Source organism: Apodemus sylvaticus, chromosome X (assembly GCF_947179515.1).
Source record: "Apodemus sylvaticus chromosome X, mApoSyl1.1, whole genome shotgun sequence".
In the NCBI taxonomy this organism is placed as follows: Eukaryota; Metazoa; Chordata; class Mammalia; order Rodentia; family Muridae; genus Apodemus; species Apodemus sylvaticus.
In genome coordinates, this window is record NC_067495.1 from 115,656,008 (window position 1) to 115,676,068 (window position 20,061).

Below are 20,061 nucleotides of genomic sequence, written 5' to 3' on the forward strand. Positions count from 1 at the left end.
AACAGAAAGGCCCAGATGCCAGGGACCCAAGAGGTTCCCAGGACCCTACAGGGAGGACTTTAGCCAAAATACCCAACAAAGGGGAGATAGACCCTATAGAGACCATATCCAGTGGATAGGCATGGCCCCCAGTTGAGGAATGAAGCCACCTACCTCAAAAATATTAACCTAGAATTCTTCCTGTCCAAAGGAAATGCAGGGACAAAGAGTGGAACAGAGACTGAAGAAGAGGCCATCCAGAGACTGCCCCACCTAGGGATCCATCCCATCTGCTGACACCAAACCCACACACTATTATTGATGTCAAAAAGTGCTTACTAACAGGAGCCTGGTATAGCTATCCCCTGAGAGGCTCTCCCAGAGTGAACCAATGCTGATACAGATGTACACAGCCAAAGATTGTACTGAGCGTGGGGAACCCAATAAAGAAGTTAGGGCAGGGATTGTAAGAGCTGAAGGGGTTACAACCTCATAGGAAGAACAACAATATCAAATAACCAGACCCTCCAAAGCTTCCAGAGACTAAACCACCAACCAAAGAGTACACAGGGGGTAGTCAAGGCTTTAGCTGGATATGTAGCAGAGGACCATCTTATTTGGAATCCCCGGGAGGGGAGCCCTTTGGTCCTGTGCAGGCTTTATGACACAGGATAGGGGAACGCTGAGGCAGAAGTGAGTGGGTGGGTGGGGAGCACCCTCATAGAGGGAGGGGGAGGGAGGAGGGGATAGGGGACTTGTGGAGGGGAAACTGGGAAGGGGGATAACATTTGAAATATAAGTAAATAAAGTAATCAATTAAAAATGTAAAAACTGAAAGTGGAATAAGATAAAGCATGCAGTTAGTGAGGCATAGTAATACATATGTTATTCAACATGATTTAGACTTACTTGGGCACAATAGCATATACCAGCTACTTGAGCCTGGGAACTCCAGGCCAGCTTAACCAACATAGCAAGATGGGTGGGTGGAAGGAAGGAAGAGATGGAGGGAAGAAGAGGGGAGGGAGGGATGGAGGGAGGGAGGGAAGGAAGGATTGGTTAAGTCAGGTAAGAAAAGGATGGGAAGGAAGGGAAATGGGGAGGGGAAGGAAAGGAGAAAAATTGGAAGGAGAGGAAATGGAAAAATGGGGAGGGAAGAAAATTTGAAAAGGAAACATTTAGAAAATTCAAGAAATTAAACTGGGTCAAATAAATTCAAATGGGAAACCACTTTAAATAGCTAAGACTTGAATGTTGCAGGTGAAGCTTTTTGGAATGTATTAACAGACCACTGTTTCCATCAGCCAAAGGCCAAGAATGTCATCAGATAACACCTGAGGTCTCTGCAGAGCTTCTCTTTGCAGTAATCTACCTAACTGATGACTTCAGGAATGGATTTGAAAAGTGCCTTGATTTATAAATTACTTGATTTATAAATTCCTTTGTTTCATTTCTATTAAAAACTTCCCAGCACAGTTCCCACATTGGAACATGGGATTTTGGGTAGCCTGAATCTGTGTTACCAAGCTGTGGTTGCTCATATTTGGCTCCAGAATCAACTGTCTCTTATCCCCTTAAAATAAAAATAATAATCAAATAGAAAGGACTGAATTCGAGTTTCAGTTCTGAGCATACCTTCTTCAGGGGCAGCATGGACAGTCAGTTAGCCCAGCTAAAGATCAAGCATCTTTCCAGAAATACCAGAAACAAAGTTCTGTGACTATGATATAGTTTGATGGGATACCCTAGTGACAACCAGACACCTAATGCATGTTATTTCAGTACCCCATGTAAGAAACTTCTGACAGTAATATTATTGTCAGTACCACCATTTCATAGGACCTGAGATGTAGAAACCTGAAATGTAGGAAAGATGTGAATTGCCTAAGCTGGTAAATGGCCAAGCTAGGCAATCGTGTGTGTCAATATATGAACCCAGGCTGTCTAACTCCTCAACCATATTTTAACTACCTTGTTCAATGTTTGTGCTTGCTGCTTGGTAATCCATTACCCAGACTTCCTATAAGTTCTTTGACTTTGCAGGGGAGGGGATACTGCTAATTCCCTACACTGTTTTCTGTTGTGCTCTGTCAAACTTCGAAGCTTCAGTTTGAAACCCATGAGATAATATGTCTGAAATGCTTTGAAAACTAGAAAGCAATATTTAACAAAGTCGGTAATATACCAAGTAGGAAAACAAAACTTGGTAAAGACCTACTGATAGATTATTTTATTCAAATTCATTTCATGTGAGACAAAAACCACTGACACAATATTTAGAGAATCTCTCTCTCTCTCTTTCTCTCTCTCTCTCTCTCTCTCTCTCTCTCTCTCTGTCCCCTCTCTCTCTGAAAGACAAAAGATAGTTGTGGTTATTCCAAACACATTCAAAGAAAATGATGTCACTTTGCCTGTATCCACATTCATGCCCTTAAACAGAGGATGGAGACACTAGACAAGCTTGAGAGCCTCTGCTGCCTCAGTTTACTTATGGGTGTGTGTATTGCCTGTATTTGCCCATGTGAGTCTATGTACATATATGTGCATGCAGATGTGGAGGGCAGAATTCAACAACTGTATCTTCCTCTGTCACTCTTCACATTATTGTTTGTTTGTTTGTTTGTTGAAAGAAATTTAATTTCTTATGTATTTATTTGGCTCTAATCATGTGTGTGTCTACATATGTATATATGGACAAATGTGTGTGAATGTCTATGGAGGCCAGAAGAGCGTTAGGCTCTTTGAGCTGGAGATGCAGGTGGTTGTGAGCCCCACCCCCCAACATGGGTGCTGGAACTGAACTCTTGGCCTTTGCAATAGGAGTACAAAGCAACTTTCTAGTTCCTCCACTTGTTTTTTTGTTTGTTTGTTTGTTTTTGTTTTTTTTGTTTTTGTTTTGTTTTGTTTTTTGAGTCAGCTTCTATCAGTGAATCTGGAGCTCTTCCATTCAGCTGGACTGGTTGGCCAGTAAACTCCAGGGATTTACCTGCTTTCTCCTCAGCACTGGGATTACAGACTGACTTCTGGCTTTCTTTGCCTGCCAAATTCAGGTGCTCACATTTGTATGTCAAACGCTTTGGCACTCAGCCATTTGTCTCAGTCCCAGATGGTGAGTTTTTATGTTAGGTAAGCAGTGGAAGTGTAGTCTTCCTTCTTCACTGTATTCAGTATGAATTGGAGCCAACTGGTGGTTCTAGCTACTTGGGAGACACATTGTCTTTAGTATATACAATTAAACCAAATGATGTCTATTGCACTCATGAGGTCTAAGAACTCACCTTGCAAAACAGTCACAGCGGACCTTGGAGGCATAGGGCAAAGCTAGTAACAAAATAGGAACTGCATTTGGAAAGATACACTCATCGGAAGCTGTGGAATCTGTAGCAAAAGCAGTCAACACTACCCTCTGGATAGGGTGGGGCAGACCTAGGGTACTAGTGCTCCAGCATTCAGGTGACATGGGGCAGAATGGTTGCTTCAGCTTCCAACCTAGCCTGGGCTACATGTAGCTAGACTGTCTCCAAAAGCAGAAAACACCCTGGATAACAAAAATATACTACCTATTCCTGGAATCCTGGACATGATCCTATGTTGAATATCAACATTCTGTACTCTCCACACTACAAGATATCAGTTGCCAAACAGCCATATGTATGTTACATAAAAATATCTAACAGAAGTCATTTTCCCCCTAGGGAATCTTCTCAGTGACGAACCCACATCCTGAAATTTTTCTAGTTGTGAGAATTGAAAAGGTGCTGCAGGGAAATATTACACACTGTGCAGAACCCTACATCAAAAACTCAGATCCGATAAAGGTAATTTAAAATGGGTAAATATTCCTGCTTAGTAGAGAACTCATCTTTTACTGGTATTTTAAAATGGCATTGTCAGAAACCTTTGTGATGACAAATTATCTTCTCTGAGGACTTTTTACTTTGTCTATTGTGGAAAACTGTACCTACACCCACTCCTATCTCTGACTCAATGAGCCTAGACAATGAGCTCATTATCCATGTCCTGACTTCAAAGGGCTGCTGTTCACTGTGGTCCATCTCATCCTTTATACTTTTTCAGTGTGATTTCTTTCATGATATGTTCACATATTAATTATATGGTGGGGATTTTTCATTGTTCATGTTTTTCCCTGAATGTTCTTAAATGGCAAAAATAAAAGTTTGTCATTTTTATCATTATCAAAATCCTTAGATCATGACATCTGACTGGTTAGAAACCTGAAATCTTGTCCTCTCGTGTAATAAATGAGAAATCTGAGACCTAGGGAGAGAAGGATTTGTGGAACAATTAATTAATAGCACCATAGTTATTATGCAATTTAAGAACCATCAATCTATTGAATGTTGGATTTTGCTGTATTCACATAATATTTATTAAGTGGAAGATGCTGAGGAGGCATGACTAATAGGTAGGGGAAACATATTTGCAGTGTACACAAAAGCCTCTAGCATTTTGTATCCCCAGGGATAAGCATCCAGCCAATGCTTCGAAGCCTATTTAGGCCTTATAGGCAGCTCATCGCCTTTGTCATCTCTCATTGCCTGTTCAAACAGTGGCTGCTGCCCACATGAGACTAATTGCATTGACTCTTGTCACTTGTGCCTTATCTTGGGAGTAGAAGGTCAACTATATCTAGAACAAACTTCCCCTATGAATAATGAGTATCTGCCAGCAGTGTGGAAGGAAATGCATGTTAACACTGCTCAAAGTGTTCCTAGCAGAAGGCTGTGGTACAAAGGAGTCCAATATCTCACTAGTCTGTCTTCTGAAATGAAGAAAGAGTTGTTAGGGAGAAAACTGCATGCCTTTAAGAATTACTTTTTGGCTAGGGATGTGGCTCAGTGGTAGATTATAAGGCTACTGATTTGATCTCCAGCATAACACACACACACACACACACACACACACACACACACAGAGAGAGAGAGAGAGAGAGAGAGAGAGAGAGTTTAAAAAGAAATACTTTAGTTTTAGTCTTAGAAAATGGGTGGCAAAGATATATTTTAATATTTATTTATAGATGTTTCCTTCCAGTTGTTTTGGTGTGTTATAAATTGGGAGAGGTTTAATGATGAATCCATTGAACAAATCTAACTCATCTTTTTTCTCACCATAGACAGCCCAGAAGGTACACAGGACAGCTAAACAAGTATGTAGCCGCCTTGGACAATACAGAATGCCCTTTGCTTGGGCAGCCAGGTTCGTGTAAATGCAATCCTGACCCTTCTATTTTTAATTCTCTGTGAAGTAGGGGACCAGTGTCCTTACCAGCAATTCAATGATGCATTTCTGGCAGGCTAGTTAGTTGTGTCTTGGGACACTTAAAACCCTACTTGTAGGAAATTTCTTTTGGTTTGCGTTAATCTGATGGACACTACTTAATCTTATATTTTAACACAGCTCATCGCTAAAGTGATAGATTCTAAAGTGATAGAATTTTCCCCAGAGAACTAGAATATATAACAAATTATGTACAATACACCCAGTTTTTCAGAGTTGGCTGAGTTTTTGGCTTTAAAACCTATCAGAATCATTCTGAAAAATGTACTAAAAATTTTGATGGCAAAGAATGCAGTCAAGTGCAAACTTATAATTAATAGATTTTCTGGTGAATCCTTTGGGAATAGTATATTTAGAAACATACATTTTCTGTGATTCTTATGTTACAGTAGCTGATGAAAGTATTTTATCCAAATCTTGCAAATCTACGGGCAATGAGGATTTGAAGCCTGTTTCTTGTTTATCCCCACTTTGAAATGTAAATTCATCAGCTTGTTTATGGTACAGCCTGTACAACTGACTGGGAGTTCTTGGGAAAGGGCACCATGTTCTGAATAATTCAATCAATTATGTTCACTGGGTGCTGGGAAATAGCACAGGGTAGGAGATTTGAAGTGATTCAACTCTACTGTCACTATTTATAACCATTTCATTTGGGGTAAGGATCTCAAAATATGTCAAGTGCTAATAGATGAGAAGGCACTATTTTCCTTGTTTCTCATACTTGTAAAACGAATGATTGCCAAGGATAGGTGAATGGCAAAAACTAATGCAGGTTGGTGTTCTAGAAGGGAAATTGTGGCTTATAGATATACACATACACTTATTTGTAATGTAGCTACCTTAAAAGTCCATTTCTGCTGCTGCTACTACTATTTATTATTAATAATAATTAAGTTTAAGTCTGTCCAGAATACTCACTTATCTAAGTACTTATTGCATACTTTGTTTACTTATTTTTTTAAATACATTTTTTTTTTGCCTTGTAACTTTACTTAGTCTTGAGCTCACTCTTATGTCAACCAGGCTGTCTTTGACCTTATAGCAATTTCATGCCTCTGCCTTGAATGCTTTGCTTACAGCCATGCTCTCCTATGCTGGGCCTAATGTATAAATATATATTCAGGAGACGGTACTAGTGTCCCGTCTTTGAGATGAGGAAATGGAGACACAGGAGGAAAGGAAAATGAAACCTGTGTCTAAACCTTAGCACATGTAGCAGAGTGGACAGCAGGATCTGGGCTTTCCTCTATTAGCACTGTCTCTAGATCACTGTGGTATTCTCCTGCTCTTAGGCAGTTACAGGAACTGCCTGCTGCTCCTTTGCCAGGTGAGAACATTAATTCTGAAAGCTTCAGAGAGAAACTCTGATCCCCAGTTCTGGTGAGGCATTATGCTATTTTCTCCTTTCTGGATTGTTTCCACCAGCTGCAGTAGCAGGGATTTATTAAGGTTTGTCTGGGACATTTAAAAAGTGTATGATAAGCCCCTGTTACTAGAAATAAATATTTTAAAGCAGGAGCAATGGGCTTTGCTGAGGAGTGTTAGGTTTCTGGCTATTGTTACTTCCAGTGCATTAGATGCTCGGATACTACTTTCCATTTTAGCAGCAAAATAGCTGCTTAAACTGGTAGAAGAGGCTGGGTGTGGTGGTGCACACATCTTCTAATCCCAGCACTTAGGAAGTAGGGGGAGGCAGACAGATCTTTGTGAGTTCAAGGCCAGCCTGTTCCAGACCAGCCAAGGCTGCCAAGTGAAACCCTGTCTCAAAGAAAAAAAAGGGGGGTAGGGATAGCCTCTCAAAATCATTTGACTATATATGTAGTAATTTTCATCAGTTTTATGCTGGTAAAATGAATCATTTTTGGATAGAAATAGAGATAGATATAGATATGTGGATTCACATTAATAAATGTGCACAAATGTAAGGACCACTTTAACAATGACTGGTACAGTATAGCTAGAGGGGGTGTTTCTTTGCAGAAAGGTTCCTCATGGCCCTGTGTAGGCACCCAGGCAACCATCCATCCAATTATCACTGGATAAAAATTTGTCTGTCCTGAACTCCTCATAAAAGTGGAATCCTATAGCATGTATTCTTGAGACTAGTGATTTATGCTCAGTATGCTTTTGAGATTCTTCCCTGTTGTGTAGAATTCCTTTTGGGTAGCATTCCACCATATAATCTGCCAGTTTGTTCATTAATTTACTTGATCAATTTCTGAAATATTACCAATTTGGAGTTACAGAAAATAAATCTGCTGTGAGCATCCAGATAGCATTTGGAACCGTGCCTAGAAATGCAGTGGCATTGCTGTAGGGTAGGTGGTGTGAGCTTCACGTTGTGAGAGTCCACAAGAGCACTGCCAAGCATGCTTACAGTTTTGCATTCATACCAGTACAAGTTGAGTTTATCAGCACTTCAAAATTTGTTTTAAAAGCCTTTCTGCTGTCGTTCTAGACCCATTTTCAAAGATATGCAGGGCTCTCTGGATCTGGATGGGAGATTTTCCCCTTTGTATAAACAAGACAGTAGCAAGCTTTCAAATGAAGATATTCTCAAGTTGCTCTCAGAATACAAAAAGTAAGTGTGTTTTACTAAATGAAAAGAATGGATAAATTATCGAATTTCTAAAGTAATGAATATGAATTATATATGGGCAAAATTTAATACTTAAAAATTTGAGATTATATTTCAGGTAACCAATGCATATAACAGTCATCATTTTTTACCTCTAAACTATTCTTAATTTCTACCTAGGCCAGAAAAGACAAAATTGCAGATTATCCCTGGACAGCTGAATATCACAGTGGAATGTGTTCCTGTAGATTTACCAAGTAAGAATGTATTGCAAACAAACACTGACAGTTGTAATCAGAGCTTGAGTATCTATCAATAGTTTACCGCAGGTTTGCACAGTATCCAAATTTCCTAGGGCTTCCCTAACCAACAAGGGAAGGAGTTAGCTAGCAAAGGATGTTCGGGGTCATATGCTGCAGACTGAGGGCATCCTATATATTGTATAAACCTTGAGATAGAAGCATTCTTAATTTGTATGAATAGAGAGGAAATTGGTGTGGCTCCATGGTAGGATGTGGTAGGAACAATGGAACAGGAAATGGTAGTAGAAAAAGAATATAGAAAATTGTATAGACTGGTAACACCTTAGATTTGTATTTTATTTTAAGCACACTGAGAAATCACTAAAGGATTGCACTAAAAGGAACAATACCCAATGTGCATTTAAATATATACAAGAGTGAAATAGATTATTTTTTCATCAAAACAATCATTGAGGGGAATAGAAAAATTTCCCAGTAGTTACTGCTCTTCCAGAGGGCCCAAATTCAGGTCTCACCACCTATATTTGGCTATTCACAACCACTTTTAACTCTAGCTTTAGGAAATCTGACAACCTAGTCTCTGCAGGCACCTGAACACACACACACACACACACACACAATGAGAGAGAGAGACAGAAACAGAGAGAGAGACAGAGAGAGAGACAGAGAGAGGTAATTGAAATATAGGCAGGAGTTGATGCATACATATGTACATAGATTTTTTTTACAATGTTGTTTACCTTAGAGGGAACTTGGAAGCTAACAGAATCAAGATTGTCAGTGTACCTCAAGTATTTATTGCACAGCATTACCATAAAACTTGATTCAATGATTGAAATTGTTGTTTATAATTTGCTCAATGAGCTATCAGATAAACTATCAAGTAATCAAGATTGAGTTGTGTACACACTGTGGGACTTTCACTTTGCTGTGTAAAATGTGCATAGAGAGAAGACTGGAAGGCAACCCAGGCAAATACCGGTGCCAGTTATCTGTGGGTAGTATAATACAATGACTGATTGCGATTGCAAATCTTTAATTTGTGCCTCCAGATGTTCTATTATTAGCATGCATTGTTTTAGCAATCAGACAAATAACAACTGTAACAAAAATGCTGTGTCCTTAGGCTCAGTTGAGCCTGGGTCTTCCTTGTCCACCCACATGGCTGGACAATAAAGAAAGGGTCATAGACCTAAGTGTTGCTCTTGACCTCTCCTACAGTGGCAGCTTCAGAAACACATATGGTTCAATTGCTCAGACATTTTGTATATTTTATTTTATTATTGATAACACATCATAAGGTCTATAGTTTCAAAAAAACTTCCATTCTTTTTCAGTGAAGATTTGTACCTGCACCAAGTTAACTTTTTAAAAGTGATTCGCCATGAGCTAATTGGAAGCATAAATTTACTCTCATTGCTTTCCCTGATACCAATAAAAACTTGCAGTGAAAGCCAAAACTGCAGCCACAGGAGGGAAAATGCAGTGGGTTTCTTTGCAGAGTTTGAATTTGTCAAAATTATGATGTTATATTTGGCAAATCATTCAGTGTTGAGAATGAAATTGCAACCCATGTCTGGTATAAAGGGTCTCATGAAAATCAGCACTCTGCTATGTTCTTTTTGGGTTCTTAAAATTGTTTAACTTTTTGTCACTAACTAAGAATTCTGTTTTGAAGTCATTCTTTGCAAACACAGTCCATGTATCTTTCAACAAATGCAGGGACCTATTAATGACTGTTAAGTTACATGCTTATTTTTGTTCTACCATAGATTGTATTACCTCTTCATATGTGCCCCTGAAGCCTTTTGAAAAGAATTGTCAAAATATTACTGTGGAGGTTGAAGAGTTTGTTCCAGAAATGACAAAATATTATTATCCATTCACTATTTACAAAAACCATCTGTATGTCTATCCCTTACAATTAAAATATGACAGCCAGAAATCATTTGCCAAGGTAAGGAAGCTATACATCCTTGGAGTATGCAATATTATTGATTATCTGCTCACCACGTGACTCACTTTGGCTGATTAATTATTTTAGGCTAGGAACATTGCCATCTGTGTGGAATTCCGGGATTCAGATGAAAGTGATACATCTGCGCTAAAGGTTTGTTCATGGTGGTGATCTGTGTGTATTTTTTGGAAGAGATTGTGGAGATGAAAATTCCATACTTGGTGTCATGCTCTAAGTTTAACATCTTTCTGTTTCAACAAGAAAATGTGCTGGAGTGGCAAAGGTAATATTTCATTTCCTACTATCATATGTGAACTGAAGGATTTGTTTAGATGATCTGTATTACAAGGTAAGGTGGCTATGCAGCTGAGAAGATGGGTGAATTTGGGCAGTGGATGTTCATTTACACGATGGTCCTGCTCTGTAGTACTTGCCTAGTATGTACAAGGTCCTGGGTTCCATCTTGAAAATGAGAAAGTGGATGAGGTTTCCTTATTCCCTTTTGGCATTTGTTCCACTTGAAATTGTATTGCTTAGAGGCCCAATCACAAGGTCATTTTTTAATGACTAGATAGTTTATAATGTTTCCTTGGGTGGAGGATGGGGGGACCTTATAATGTTACTAGTAGGAGACCTTCAACTCCTTTCTCTTTGAAACCTGAACAGACTTGTTGAGCTGACAGAAGCGCAGCATGAGGGCTTTGATCTGAGCTAGGACTTCTGTTCTTCAACTGGCCAAACAGTGCCTCCAAACTTAGCTCTGTGATCTCTGCAAGGCCGCATCTCAGTAGCCTGCAACAAGGCCGTGAATACCCATTATGATGCAGTGCCTTTATGGTTTCACTCTAAACTTTTTCTTCTTAAGCCCAGTGATCAGAAACCTAAGACAGAAGCCCCAAACAATGCAGACATCACAAACTGTGTATATTGTTCCTTGCTTCAGTCACACTCTAACCCACTAGAGAAAGATACCCCTGCATTCCCAACTAGATTGTTGAATATTGCACTGCCCCTATGTTTGAAAAGACCTCCCTTTCCCCCAAAGAGAACATTAAATTCAATTAAGGATTAGCTGGCTCAAATGCAGTGGAAATTCTCCTCCTCTGCTTGTCTCTTCAGGAGAGATGAGAACAACCAGTTCCCTTTCCTCCCTGAAATATCCTTTGAGTGTCATGTAGAAACCCTTAGGTTACTTCTCAGCAGTTCTTAGAAAAAAAGCCTTGACAATTGTGTTTCAGGAGAATTGGCTACGAGCTTGTGGAGTCTCACTTTCATTTCTTAGCTGGCCTAGAAGCTCACTCCACAGTAACAGTGGAGCAGTTAGTAACTTGGCATGCCGGCTCGGTATTCATCCTGGAGCTAATATTGGGGCCAATGGAAGTAAAAGTAAATCAGAGTGGTCGTGAAATGGGAGCATTCCAAGGAACCATAGAAAGCCTTACATCTAATGCCAGAAAACAAGTGATTTTAGGGAGAGAGAGAGAGAGAGAGAGAGAGAGAGAGAGAGAGAGAGAGAGAGGTTAAAAAAAAATAAGAGAAGCTGGGCACACCTTTAATGTCAGCACCTGAAAGACAGAGGCAGGGTTGCATGCAGATTTCTGAATTGGTGATAACCCTGGTTTTAATAGTGAGTTCCAGGCTAGCCAGGGCTACAAAGTGCAACTCTGTCTCAAGAAGCAAATAGAAAAACAAAACTTTAATATCTAAAAGAACAATAAGCTTATCTGTCTACAGCTTAATAGACATTCAATTTTTTTTTTTTATTTTTAGGTTTTTGTTGTTTTTTTTAACACACCTTTTAAAAAAAAATACACTTAACAAGGAACATCCAAAAAGAAAAGTCTTGTTAAGGTCCACCTATTTGTCCTGAAGAGCCAGAAGATTTCAGAGAGCATCTCTCTCCCAAAGGAGAAAATATCTGTAGCATCTCACTGTCAGCTAGTTGAGAGAACATACCTTTGATGGCCAGATGTTGGCAACTGCTCTATAGCCAGCTGAGTTAGGCACTCTCTGGAGTGCTGTCTTGCAGCAACTGCATAAATGCTTGGGCACTCACAAACTTATGATAGCAGCTGAGTGGACCTGTCCACACCCTCTGCTCTCACTGCTTCTAAATGTATGTGGTTCAGTAGCATCTTTTTTAAAGACCTGGGTTAGGAGTGGTGACTCTGTTTCCTATCTTTTGCAGTGCATTTATGGAAAACCAGCAGGGTCCGTTTTTACCACAAATGCTTATGCTGTGGTCTCGCATCACAACCAAAATCCGGAGTTCTACGATGAGGTAAAATCCTGACATTTCAGTATTTACAAAATTCAGTGCTTGCTAATTCCTTTCATTTTAGTTTTTTTTTTTTTTTTAATTTTCAAGCCATTCATTTGCCCATGCAATCCCTGAATGTTTTGTCTGATGAAAATTGAAAATGTCACATCGAAAGGAAGTGCCCATGTCTTCATGGTATCCTATGATGGCAAGGAAAGATATACTTACAATATAAAAGGCCTCTCTAGTTAAGATGATAGTACACAAATCTCAAAACACGGCCTGCAACTCCGGCCCTTCATGTTTTTCTCAGACTGGCTCTGTTTCAATGAGGAAGTCGCCATCACTTTGGGGATCTCCATTTCTTCAGCATTCAAATAAGAAATCCAGAGCCAGGCCTGGTGCAGTAGGCCTGGAATCCTGGCAGTATTATAAGTTAATGGGGGTATCTCAGAATCAGCATTAATGGGAAGTATAAGCCAAATGTGCTTATTCACCTGTAATCCCAACATTTGAATCGCTGAAACAGGAGGATCTGAAGTTCAGGGTCATTCTCAGTGGCATAGCAAGCTTGAGGCTGGCCTAGGCTATATGAAAATGTGTCTCAAAACGTATTGAAAACAGATCTGGATATATAGGTCTCAGGTAGTGAATTTCTCTAGTATACAGAAGGCCCTAGGACCAAATCCCAGGGCCGGAAATTGAATAATTAACTACATAAATGTGAGTTTAGGCAATGAAATTAGAAAGGAGACTACCAGGAGAGAGGAAAGAGGTGTTGAGGAGGAGGGGGGGGGAGGGACAATAGTGAATACATGGGAACAATGTCAAAATGAGGCTAAGGGGATGGGGTAAGGGGTGGAAAGATAGAAGGCAGGCAGCAGGGGCATAGTGGGGGCAGGGGAGCTATACAAAAATTGTCTTTGAAAATGCCATAGTGAAACCTAGTACTTGAAAGTGCTGCTAATTTTAAAACACAAATAAAATAAAATTCACTAAACTCAACCTAGCTTTTCTGAAGGTACAGCCAGCTCTTTCCTCTTAAGGTTTTAAGTGGTATGGGGCAGCTTATCTATAAGTGAAACACTGAAGGGAGAAAGCTGTACAGCTGGGTGCCATGTCCACCTTGTTGGGAAGGATATAAAGGGGAGGGCTGTGGCCTGGTGTTCCCTTCTAGTCTCTCTGGTTCTTTCTTTCTTGCTCCTTCTCTATCTCTGGATCTCTTTGTATTGCCCAGTGTGCCTAGTCACAACCTCATCTAGCCTCTATATATTTGCTTGTCCAACTCTGCAGTTTGCTTTTGATTCCTAGTATTCCTATATGTGGCCTGAATGAGCATCTTGGGCCAGATGCTCTGCTGGTTTTACCTAGGCCCTAAAGTCTCCATTCTTGGCTTGGTCTGAAATCCCTCCTGCTGTCAGGATTTCTCCTGATCCACCTGCTCTTGTATAGACCCTCCTGCCCCAGCTCTGGACCCCACACATTCTTTTCTCAATGCACTTCCCCTGGTTTCTTTGGGAGTGGGGAAGGAATTAATAGTGTCTTGCATTCTTGCTACCCAGGGGGGAGAGTATGCCCATGTTTATGTGCAGTAGAGCATTAGAGGCCCAGATGGTCTGGATGCTGTGAACAGGCATATTCAGTAATGAATATACCTATAACAGACCTTGGTGATAATATTCCCAACCATGGCATGGTATGCATTATAATTGGACCAAATGTCCACCGACATACTGTTTCTTATATGTCTGTCTATAGCCAGTACCAACCAGTGCAGCAATCTGAACATAATAAATGAGACATGATTATTTTCCGAGTATCTGAAATAATAGATAATTTTACTCATTCACTATATATTGACTAGGAAAAACAGAGAACAGTTATTTTAATGTGTATCTGTATGGATATGGGAATGTGTATCAAATTTAAATTTTCATTTGTTTCTTACCTGCTAATAGGAGACATAGCATACAATTGGTTTCTAATTAGAAAATTACTTGAGATTGACTCATAAGCATCTTTTGAACCTAATTTTTGGAGTCCTATGTGACACATTTTTGTCTGTTCAAGAACAAAGTTTATTTTTTTTCTAGAGTAAGTTTTATGAACTTTGACTTTGAGGGTACCATAATGTTAATGGCGAATATTTGCATATTATTTGTAAGATTTTAATTTTTTTCCACGCACAGAGGAAGAACAACTTAGGTAATATAGCTTTTCAAATTCAATGTTCATTTTAAATAGATTGCACTGGGTCATGTCATCCCTGGGCACCCTGGGTATCCCTGGATGTGATTTTTAATCTACTATTTTATAAAATCCTGTTTTAAAGTGTAAGCTGGAAGAATCCATTGAACTATACAGAAAGAAGTATTAAATCAACAAAAGTATTAAATCCCCGTAACTCAGGAGAGTCATACTATTCAACTAAAACTGACCAGAAAAATATCTGAAGTATACTGAAATGTTACCTGCTATTTGGCCACTTAGCTAATCCTTCAGGGGGTATTTTTGGAACAGCATTTGAGCTACGTTTCTGATAGCCCAACCTAATAGCTAAAACAAAGCAAAACAAAATGCCGTGTGTAACGTCTCTACCATTTCAGATCAAAATTGAACTTCCCATTCACCTGCATCAGAAGCATCATTTGCTTTTTACTTTTTATCATGTGAGTTGTGAAATCAACACAAAAGGAACAACCAAAAAGCAAGACACAGTGGAAACTCCAGGTATGTGTGCTGCTTCTTTAGTGTGTGTGTGTGTGTGTGTGTGTGTGTTATTGGGGATCACACCCTAAGTCATATAATCTTTCTCTAGGATATAAAATCATTTCACCAAGTTGTCAACTGCTTCACTCCTTGACCAAAAATTATATTTCTGAGTTAAATAGTTCATTGTTAAGCAAAACACATCAGTGTATACCTGTAGTCTCAACTACTTAAGAGGCTAAACGTAGAGCATTACTGGAGCCCAGGAGTTGAGGACCAGCCTGGGCAGCAAAACAAGCTTCATCTGAAAACAGCTCATTGACAAAAGACAAGCTATACATTGACTTTATAATCACGCACATCAAACATCATTGTCCAGTTACTCACCAGTACAGCCAAAGTTCTTGAAGCAATGTCAAGTAATAATGCTGTTCTTGGGGAGAAACACATATTACAATACAGTGCTGTTATTTCTTTTATAAAAAAAATTGACCAACAATTAGAATTTTCCAGTTCTGCTTATTGAGGAAGAGAAAAGTAAGCTCAGAGCCAGGGACATCTGTGAGCTCGAGGGAGACTGGGGACTGCCTGTTGCTAATGAGAACAGATTTAATGAAGTTGACTAAGCTTTAGCAGTGAGGCACCAGTTCTGGTCCCATGTCATGAAAGCTTTAAATAAACCAGTAGAAAGAAGACAGCTTTAGGAGACCATCCAAGGACTGTGAGCATAGCCTGTGTCACTTCCACTTTATAAATGTCATCCGCCTCGGGATGCATTCATTCAGCAACTATTTCTACATATTTATGTGAACTATATTAGTAGATACTATGAAGAATGTAGTAAAAAAAATCCAATATAGAGCTTGTCTTAGCATTAATATTGCTGTGATAAAATACCATGATCACAAAAGCAACTTGAGGAGGAAAGGGTTTATTTCAGTTTGTAGCTTGTAGTCCATCATGAAGGGAAGTCAGCACAGGGACTGAGAGCAGGAACCCAGAGGCAGAAATTGAAGACCACAAAAGGGGACTGCTTACTGGCTTGTTCGTCATGGCTTGCTCAGCCTGCTTTCTTGGAGCACTCAGGATCACCAGCCTAGGAAATGGCACCACCCACAGTGGCCTGAACTCTACCCCCCATCAATCATTAATCAAAAAAATTGTTGTTAGGCATGCCTATAGGTCAGTCTTATGGAGGCATTTTTACAGCTGAGAGTGAGTCCTTCCCAAATGTCTCTATCTTGTGCCAAGTTGACAGAAAAACAAACCAGATCAGAGCTCATCATAATTGACCATATAATCTGGTTAACTTTATGGGTCCTATGTAGACAGTTGTCTCTAATATAAGATAGATAATAGTGAGCACTGGAAAGGTCGTGACATGTGAACACGGATGAGTGAGTGACTCAGGTAGTAGAAGGACAAGTGGCTGTGACTCAGGCAAAGCTTTCAGGAGATGGCATTGAATGAAGTCCTAAAAGGATGGGATTGAGCCTGGAATGCTATGATGGCAGGAAGGTGGGGTATTCTAAGACAAAGGAACAGCTTTTACAGAGTCAGAGTATCTGACTATAAACTATATGTACTTAACAAACATAAGAGCCCAGGATCCTGGGTAGGGAACCACAGGATGTGATTGAAAAATATTGTGGAAAATCTTGAATGCCAAGCTATGGATCTGACTTTATTTTATTACCAGTGTGGGACAATTGTAAGGTTACTAACACCGGTGTGAGTTGGTTTGGAGGCAAATGGGCCAGGAAGCAAAGTAAAGGTCAGCGTGAGGTAGAGCAGGAAAAAGGAAGGAAGGACCAAAGGATGCCAGTTGGAAACCTATTTTAAAATGGTATATAAAGGAAGACGGTTCACTATGATCATATCAGGAAGGAAGAGTACAGAAGAATTACAGAAAAGGAAAGACAAGTGTGAAGGCTTATATCTGTAATTGCAGTACTCAGGAGTCTGAGGCAAGAGGATTGCCATGAGCTTAATGCTAGGCTATGCTATAGTATGAACTTGTCTTTACAAAAAAGGAAAGAAAAAATTTTAAAGTTTAAAATCCTCTCAGTAAAAACCTCTGTGGTTCCTTATGAATATACTCAACCAACGGTGGATTAAAATACTATTTTGTATGTGTGTACATGTTCACTGTGTATGGATACATACATGCATCAAGCCACAAAGCAGTCTTTAGTGTTGGTCCTTAAGTGCCACCCAGTCTTAATCAAACAGTGTCTCTCAGTGACCTGAACTTGGCAAGAAGGCTAGGCTAGCTGCTGAACCGGCCCCAGGGATTCATCTCTCTCCACAAGTGCCCTGAGCTGGGAATTGCACACCACCACACTTGACTTTTTCAAAGATTATGCTAAAGATTGAACTCATGACCTCATGCTTGCATAGCAAGCATGTTACCAACTGAGCTCTCTCCCCAGTCCCTGTAAATATTATTCTTAAAAGTTGCATCTGAAGCTGAGTGTGGTGGCATATGTTTTTAATCCCAACACTTGGGAGACAGAGGCAGATGGATCTCTTATGAGTTTGAAGCCAGCCTGGTCTACTAGCTAATTCCAGAATAGCCAGAAATATGAAGACAGACCCTGTCTAAAAATTCAAAAAACTTTTTTGCATCTGTACTAAATGCATATAGGCTTTCCCCTCTTGTTGTTGTGCCCTAATTAGTGAAATAAAACATTTCCATAGCATTTACATTCCAGCAGATATTATATGTAATCAAGGAATACTTTGAAATATACAGGAGGATGTATGTGGGGTACATGTAAATACTATGCCATTTTTATAGGTAAATTAAGCATGCACAAATTTTAGTGTCTCTGAGATGATCTTTAACCAGTCAATCTCCTGTGAATTCCCATGGATGACTGTATCCTGGCAAATAGCTGACTAATTGATAGATGATTGAGAGTAACCATTGAAGTTTCAAAATCAGGTGATCACAAAGAAGATACAGCAGGGTGTGGCAGGCTCAGGACTGATGTGTTTGGGGAGCTAGTGAGATCTGGGAAGGATACCATCAGGCAGTGGGGCTCAATATTAGGAAACCACATTGAAACTGCAGTTAGAGTAGGAGCCCAGAGAAATGAGATGAAACCAGACAGAACTATAAGAATCCATGCAAGTACTTTCCACCTGAGTGATAAATTGCAGTTGTCTCATCCAAATTCTAGACAGAAATGGGCAAGGTGTCCAGCGAAGCATGAGGTGGGTGATTCTTCATGTCACTCATCAATTCTAGCTGTCCTCCCTTTAAGTGGCTTCCTACGTTTGAGCCAGATGGCATGCTTGATAGCATACCTTGACAGCCTCCAAGTGCTGCCTGTGAGTTTCAACTAAAGGAAACACTTGGCCATGCTCTGATAATTCACAGTGCAAAAGTGTCACCTAAGCAGAATCATGCAGACAGAAAGTGGATTGATGGTTTCTTGGGGTAGGGAGGAAAGGACAGTTGGAATGACGTATTAGAGTATCTTTTTAGAGCAATGAAAAATTCTGTAATTCCTTTTAATGGAGCAACTGCAAATATACGAAAAATCTTACATAAATTACACCTCATAAAAACTCCATGAAGAGAAATGTCGTATGAGAACAAGAAATATGTTTTCCTAGTTTCTAGTTTGGAAGTCCTGGATACCCCACCTCCATTGCTCAAATTTTCTCACAGCATCAACAGTGCCATCCCTTTGTTTCCTCTCTCTTTTTGATTTTTTTAAAATTTTCTTTTACTTTTGAGATGATAATTACATCATTTCCCCCTTCCCTTTCTTCCTTCCAAATAGTCCCATATACTCCTTCTCTCTATCTTTCAGATTCATGGCCTCTTTTTTTATTATTATTAATTGTTGTTATATGTATATATGTATGTACATTCCTAAATATAACCTGCTTAGTCCTATAATGTTACTTATGTGTGTATACTTATGTGTGTATGTATACTTGTGTGTGTGTGTGTGTGTGTGTGTGTCTGTGTGTCTGTGTGTGTAGAGAGAGGGGGTGGGGCTGACCATTTGGTATTTAATAACCACTTGGTGTGCCTTTCCCCAGGGAAGACTATTTTTTCCTCCCTCAGCATTCCTTAGCTGCTATAGTCCTTTGTGTAGAATTGGGGCCTCCTGGGCTTCCTGACATTGTCATTTCTAGTGGTGCTTCTGCAGACATCACCTTCCTGCTTTTTCTGAGAGCAGAGGTCTGGGGAAAACATTTTTAAAGTGACACTGGAGAAGATGCTCTTCAGACATGATACAGTGTCTGTGAAAGCCATTCAGTCTCCTGAGAGAAGCCAGGCTTTGGTTGTCTTCTAAGAGCGAAAAGCATTTGCCACATTAGACATGTCCATGAAAACATTGTCACCAGATTTGTGTTGACTTCTGAGCTGACAGTATAAACACACACATGCACACACATGCACATCCGTGCATAGGCATTCATGCAAAGAATTTTAAAGACTTGGAAGGCAGTGGATTTCCAAAGTGCTCTTCAGCCAACACCCGGTTTCATTCGCCAGAAGTCCATCAAGAGCAAGGTTACGTGTATTTTTTTATTCTTTTATATTTTATAGCTAAGTTATAAACACTCAAAGCCCAGAGTAATTTGTATAATGGAAAGACTGACACGATGGAACTTGAGCAACACAGATGGCTCTGGTTACTATAGCAAAACATAATGAGGTTTTTTTTCTAATAGAAATCAAGATCCCCCTTTGAGGGTAGAAGTGCTAAGAAATGTAGAGATGGCAGGAAATCTCTCAGTGGACTGAAGTCATAAACACTGTGTAGCCTGACTGTGTTCTCATTCTACTCCTTGACCTCCAGGCAGGAAACTTCTGCCTGTCTAAATGATTGACTCCTTTACTACCTTGTATCAAATGTAGACTGTAACCTTGATTTAGGACCTTAATTTTCCGTACTCCAAGATCCCAGGGTTCCCATAAGAAGTTTTAGAACACATGATTGCTGTCTGAGATGGTGTCAACTGCGAGAATTTCAACTCTAAGTAGAAG

The 20,061-nt window shown here is 39.7% G+C and overlaps 1 protein-coding gene across 2 annotated transcripts in view; it reads left to right on the plus strand.

Annotated features, from left to right (window-relative positions):
* The window catches only part of Dock11 (dedicator of cytokinesis 11), a 184,011-nt gene that overhangs the window by 74,942 nt on the left and 89,008 nt on the right, over window positions 1-20,061 (plus strand). For both annotated transcript variants that reach the window (XM_052171937.1, XM_052171938.1), the window contains exons 13-20: window positions 3,675-3,797; window positions 5,114-5,196; window positions 7,739-7,861; window positions 8,039-8,115; window positions 9,894-10,078; window positions 10,166-10,231; window positions 12,267-12,359; window positions 14,945-15,068. In XM_052171937.1, coding sequence (XP_052027897.1) covers window positions 3,675-3,797; window positions 5,114-5,196; window positions 7,739-7,861; window positions 8,039-8,115; window positions 9,894-10,078; window positions 10,166-10,231; window positions 12,267-12,359; window positions 14,945-15,068 — 874 coding nt within the window. The remainder of the gene's footprint in view (window positions 1-3,674; window positions 3,798-5,113; window positions 5,197-7,738; window positions 7,862-8,038; window positions 8,116-9,893; window positions 10,079-10,165; window positions 10,232-12,266; window positions 12,360-14,944; window positions 15,069-20,061) is intronic.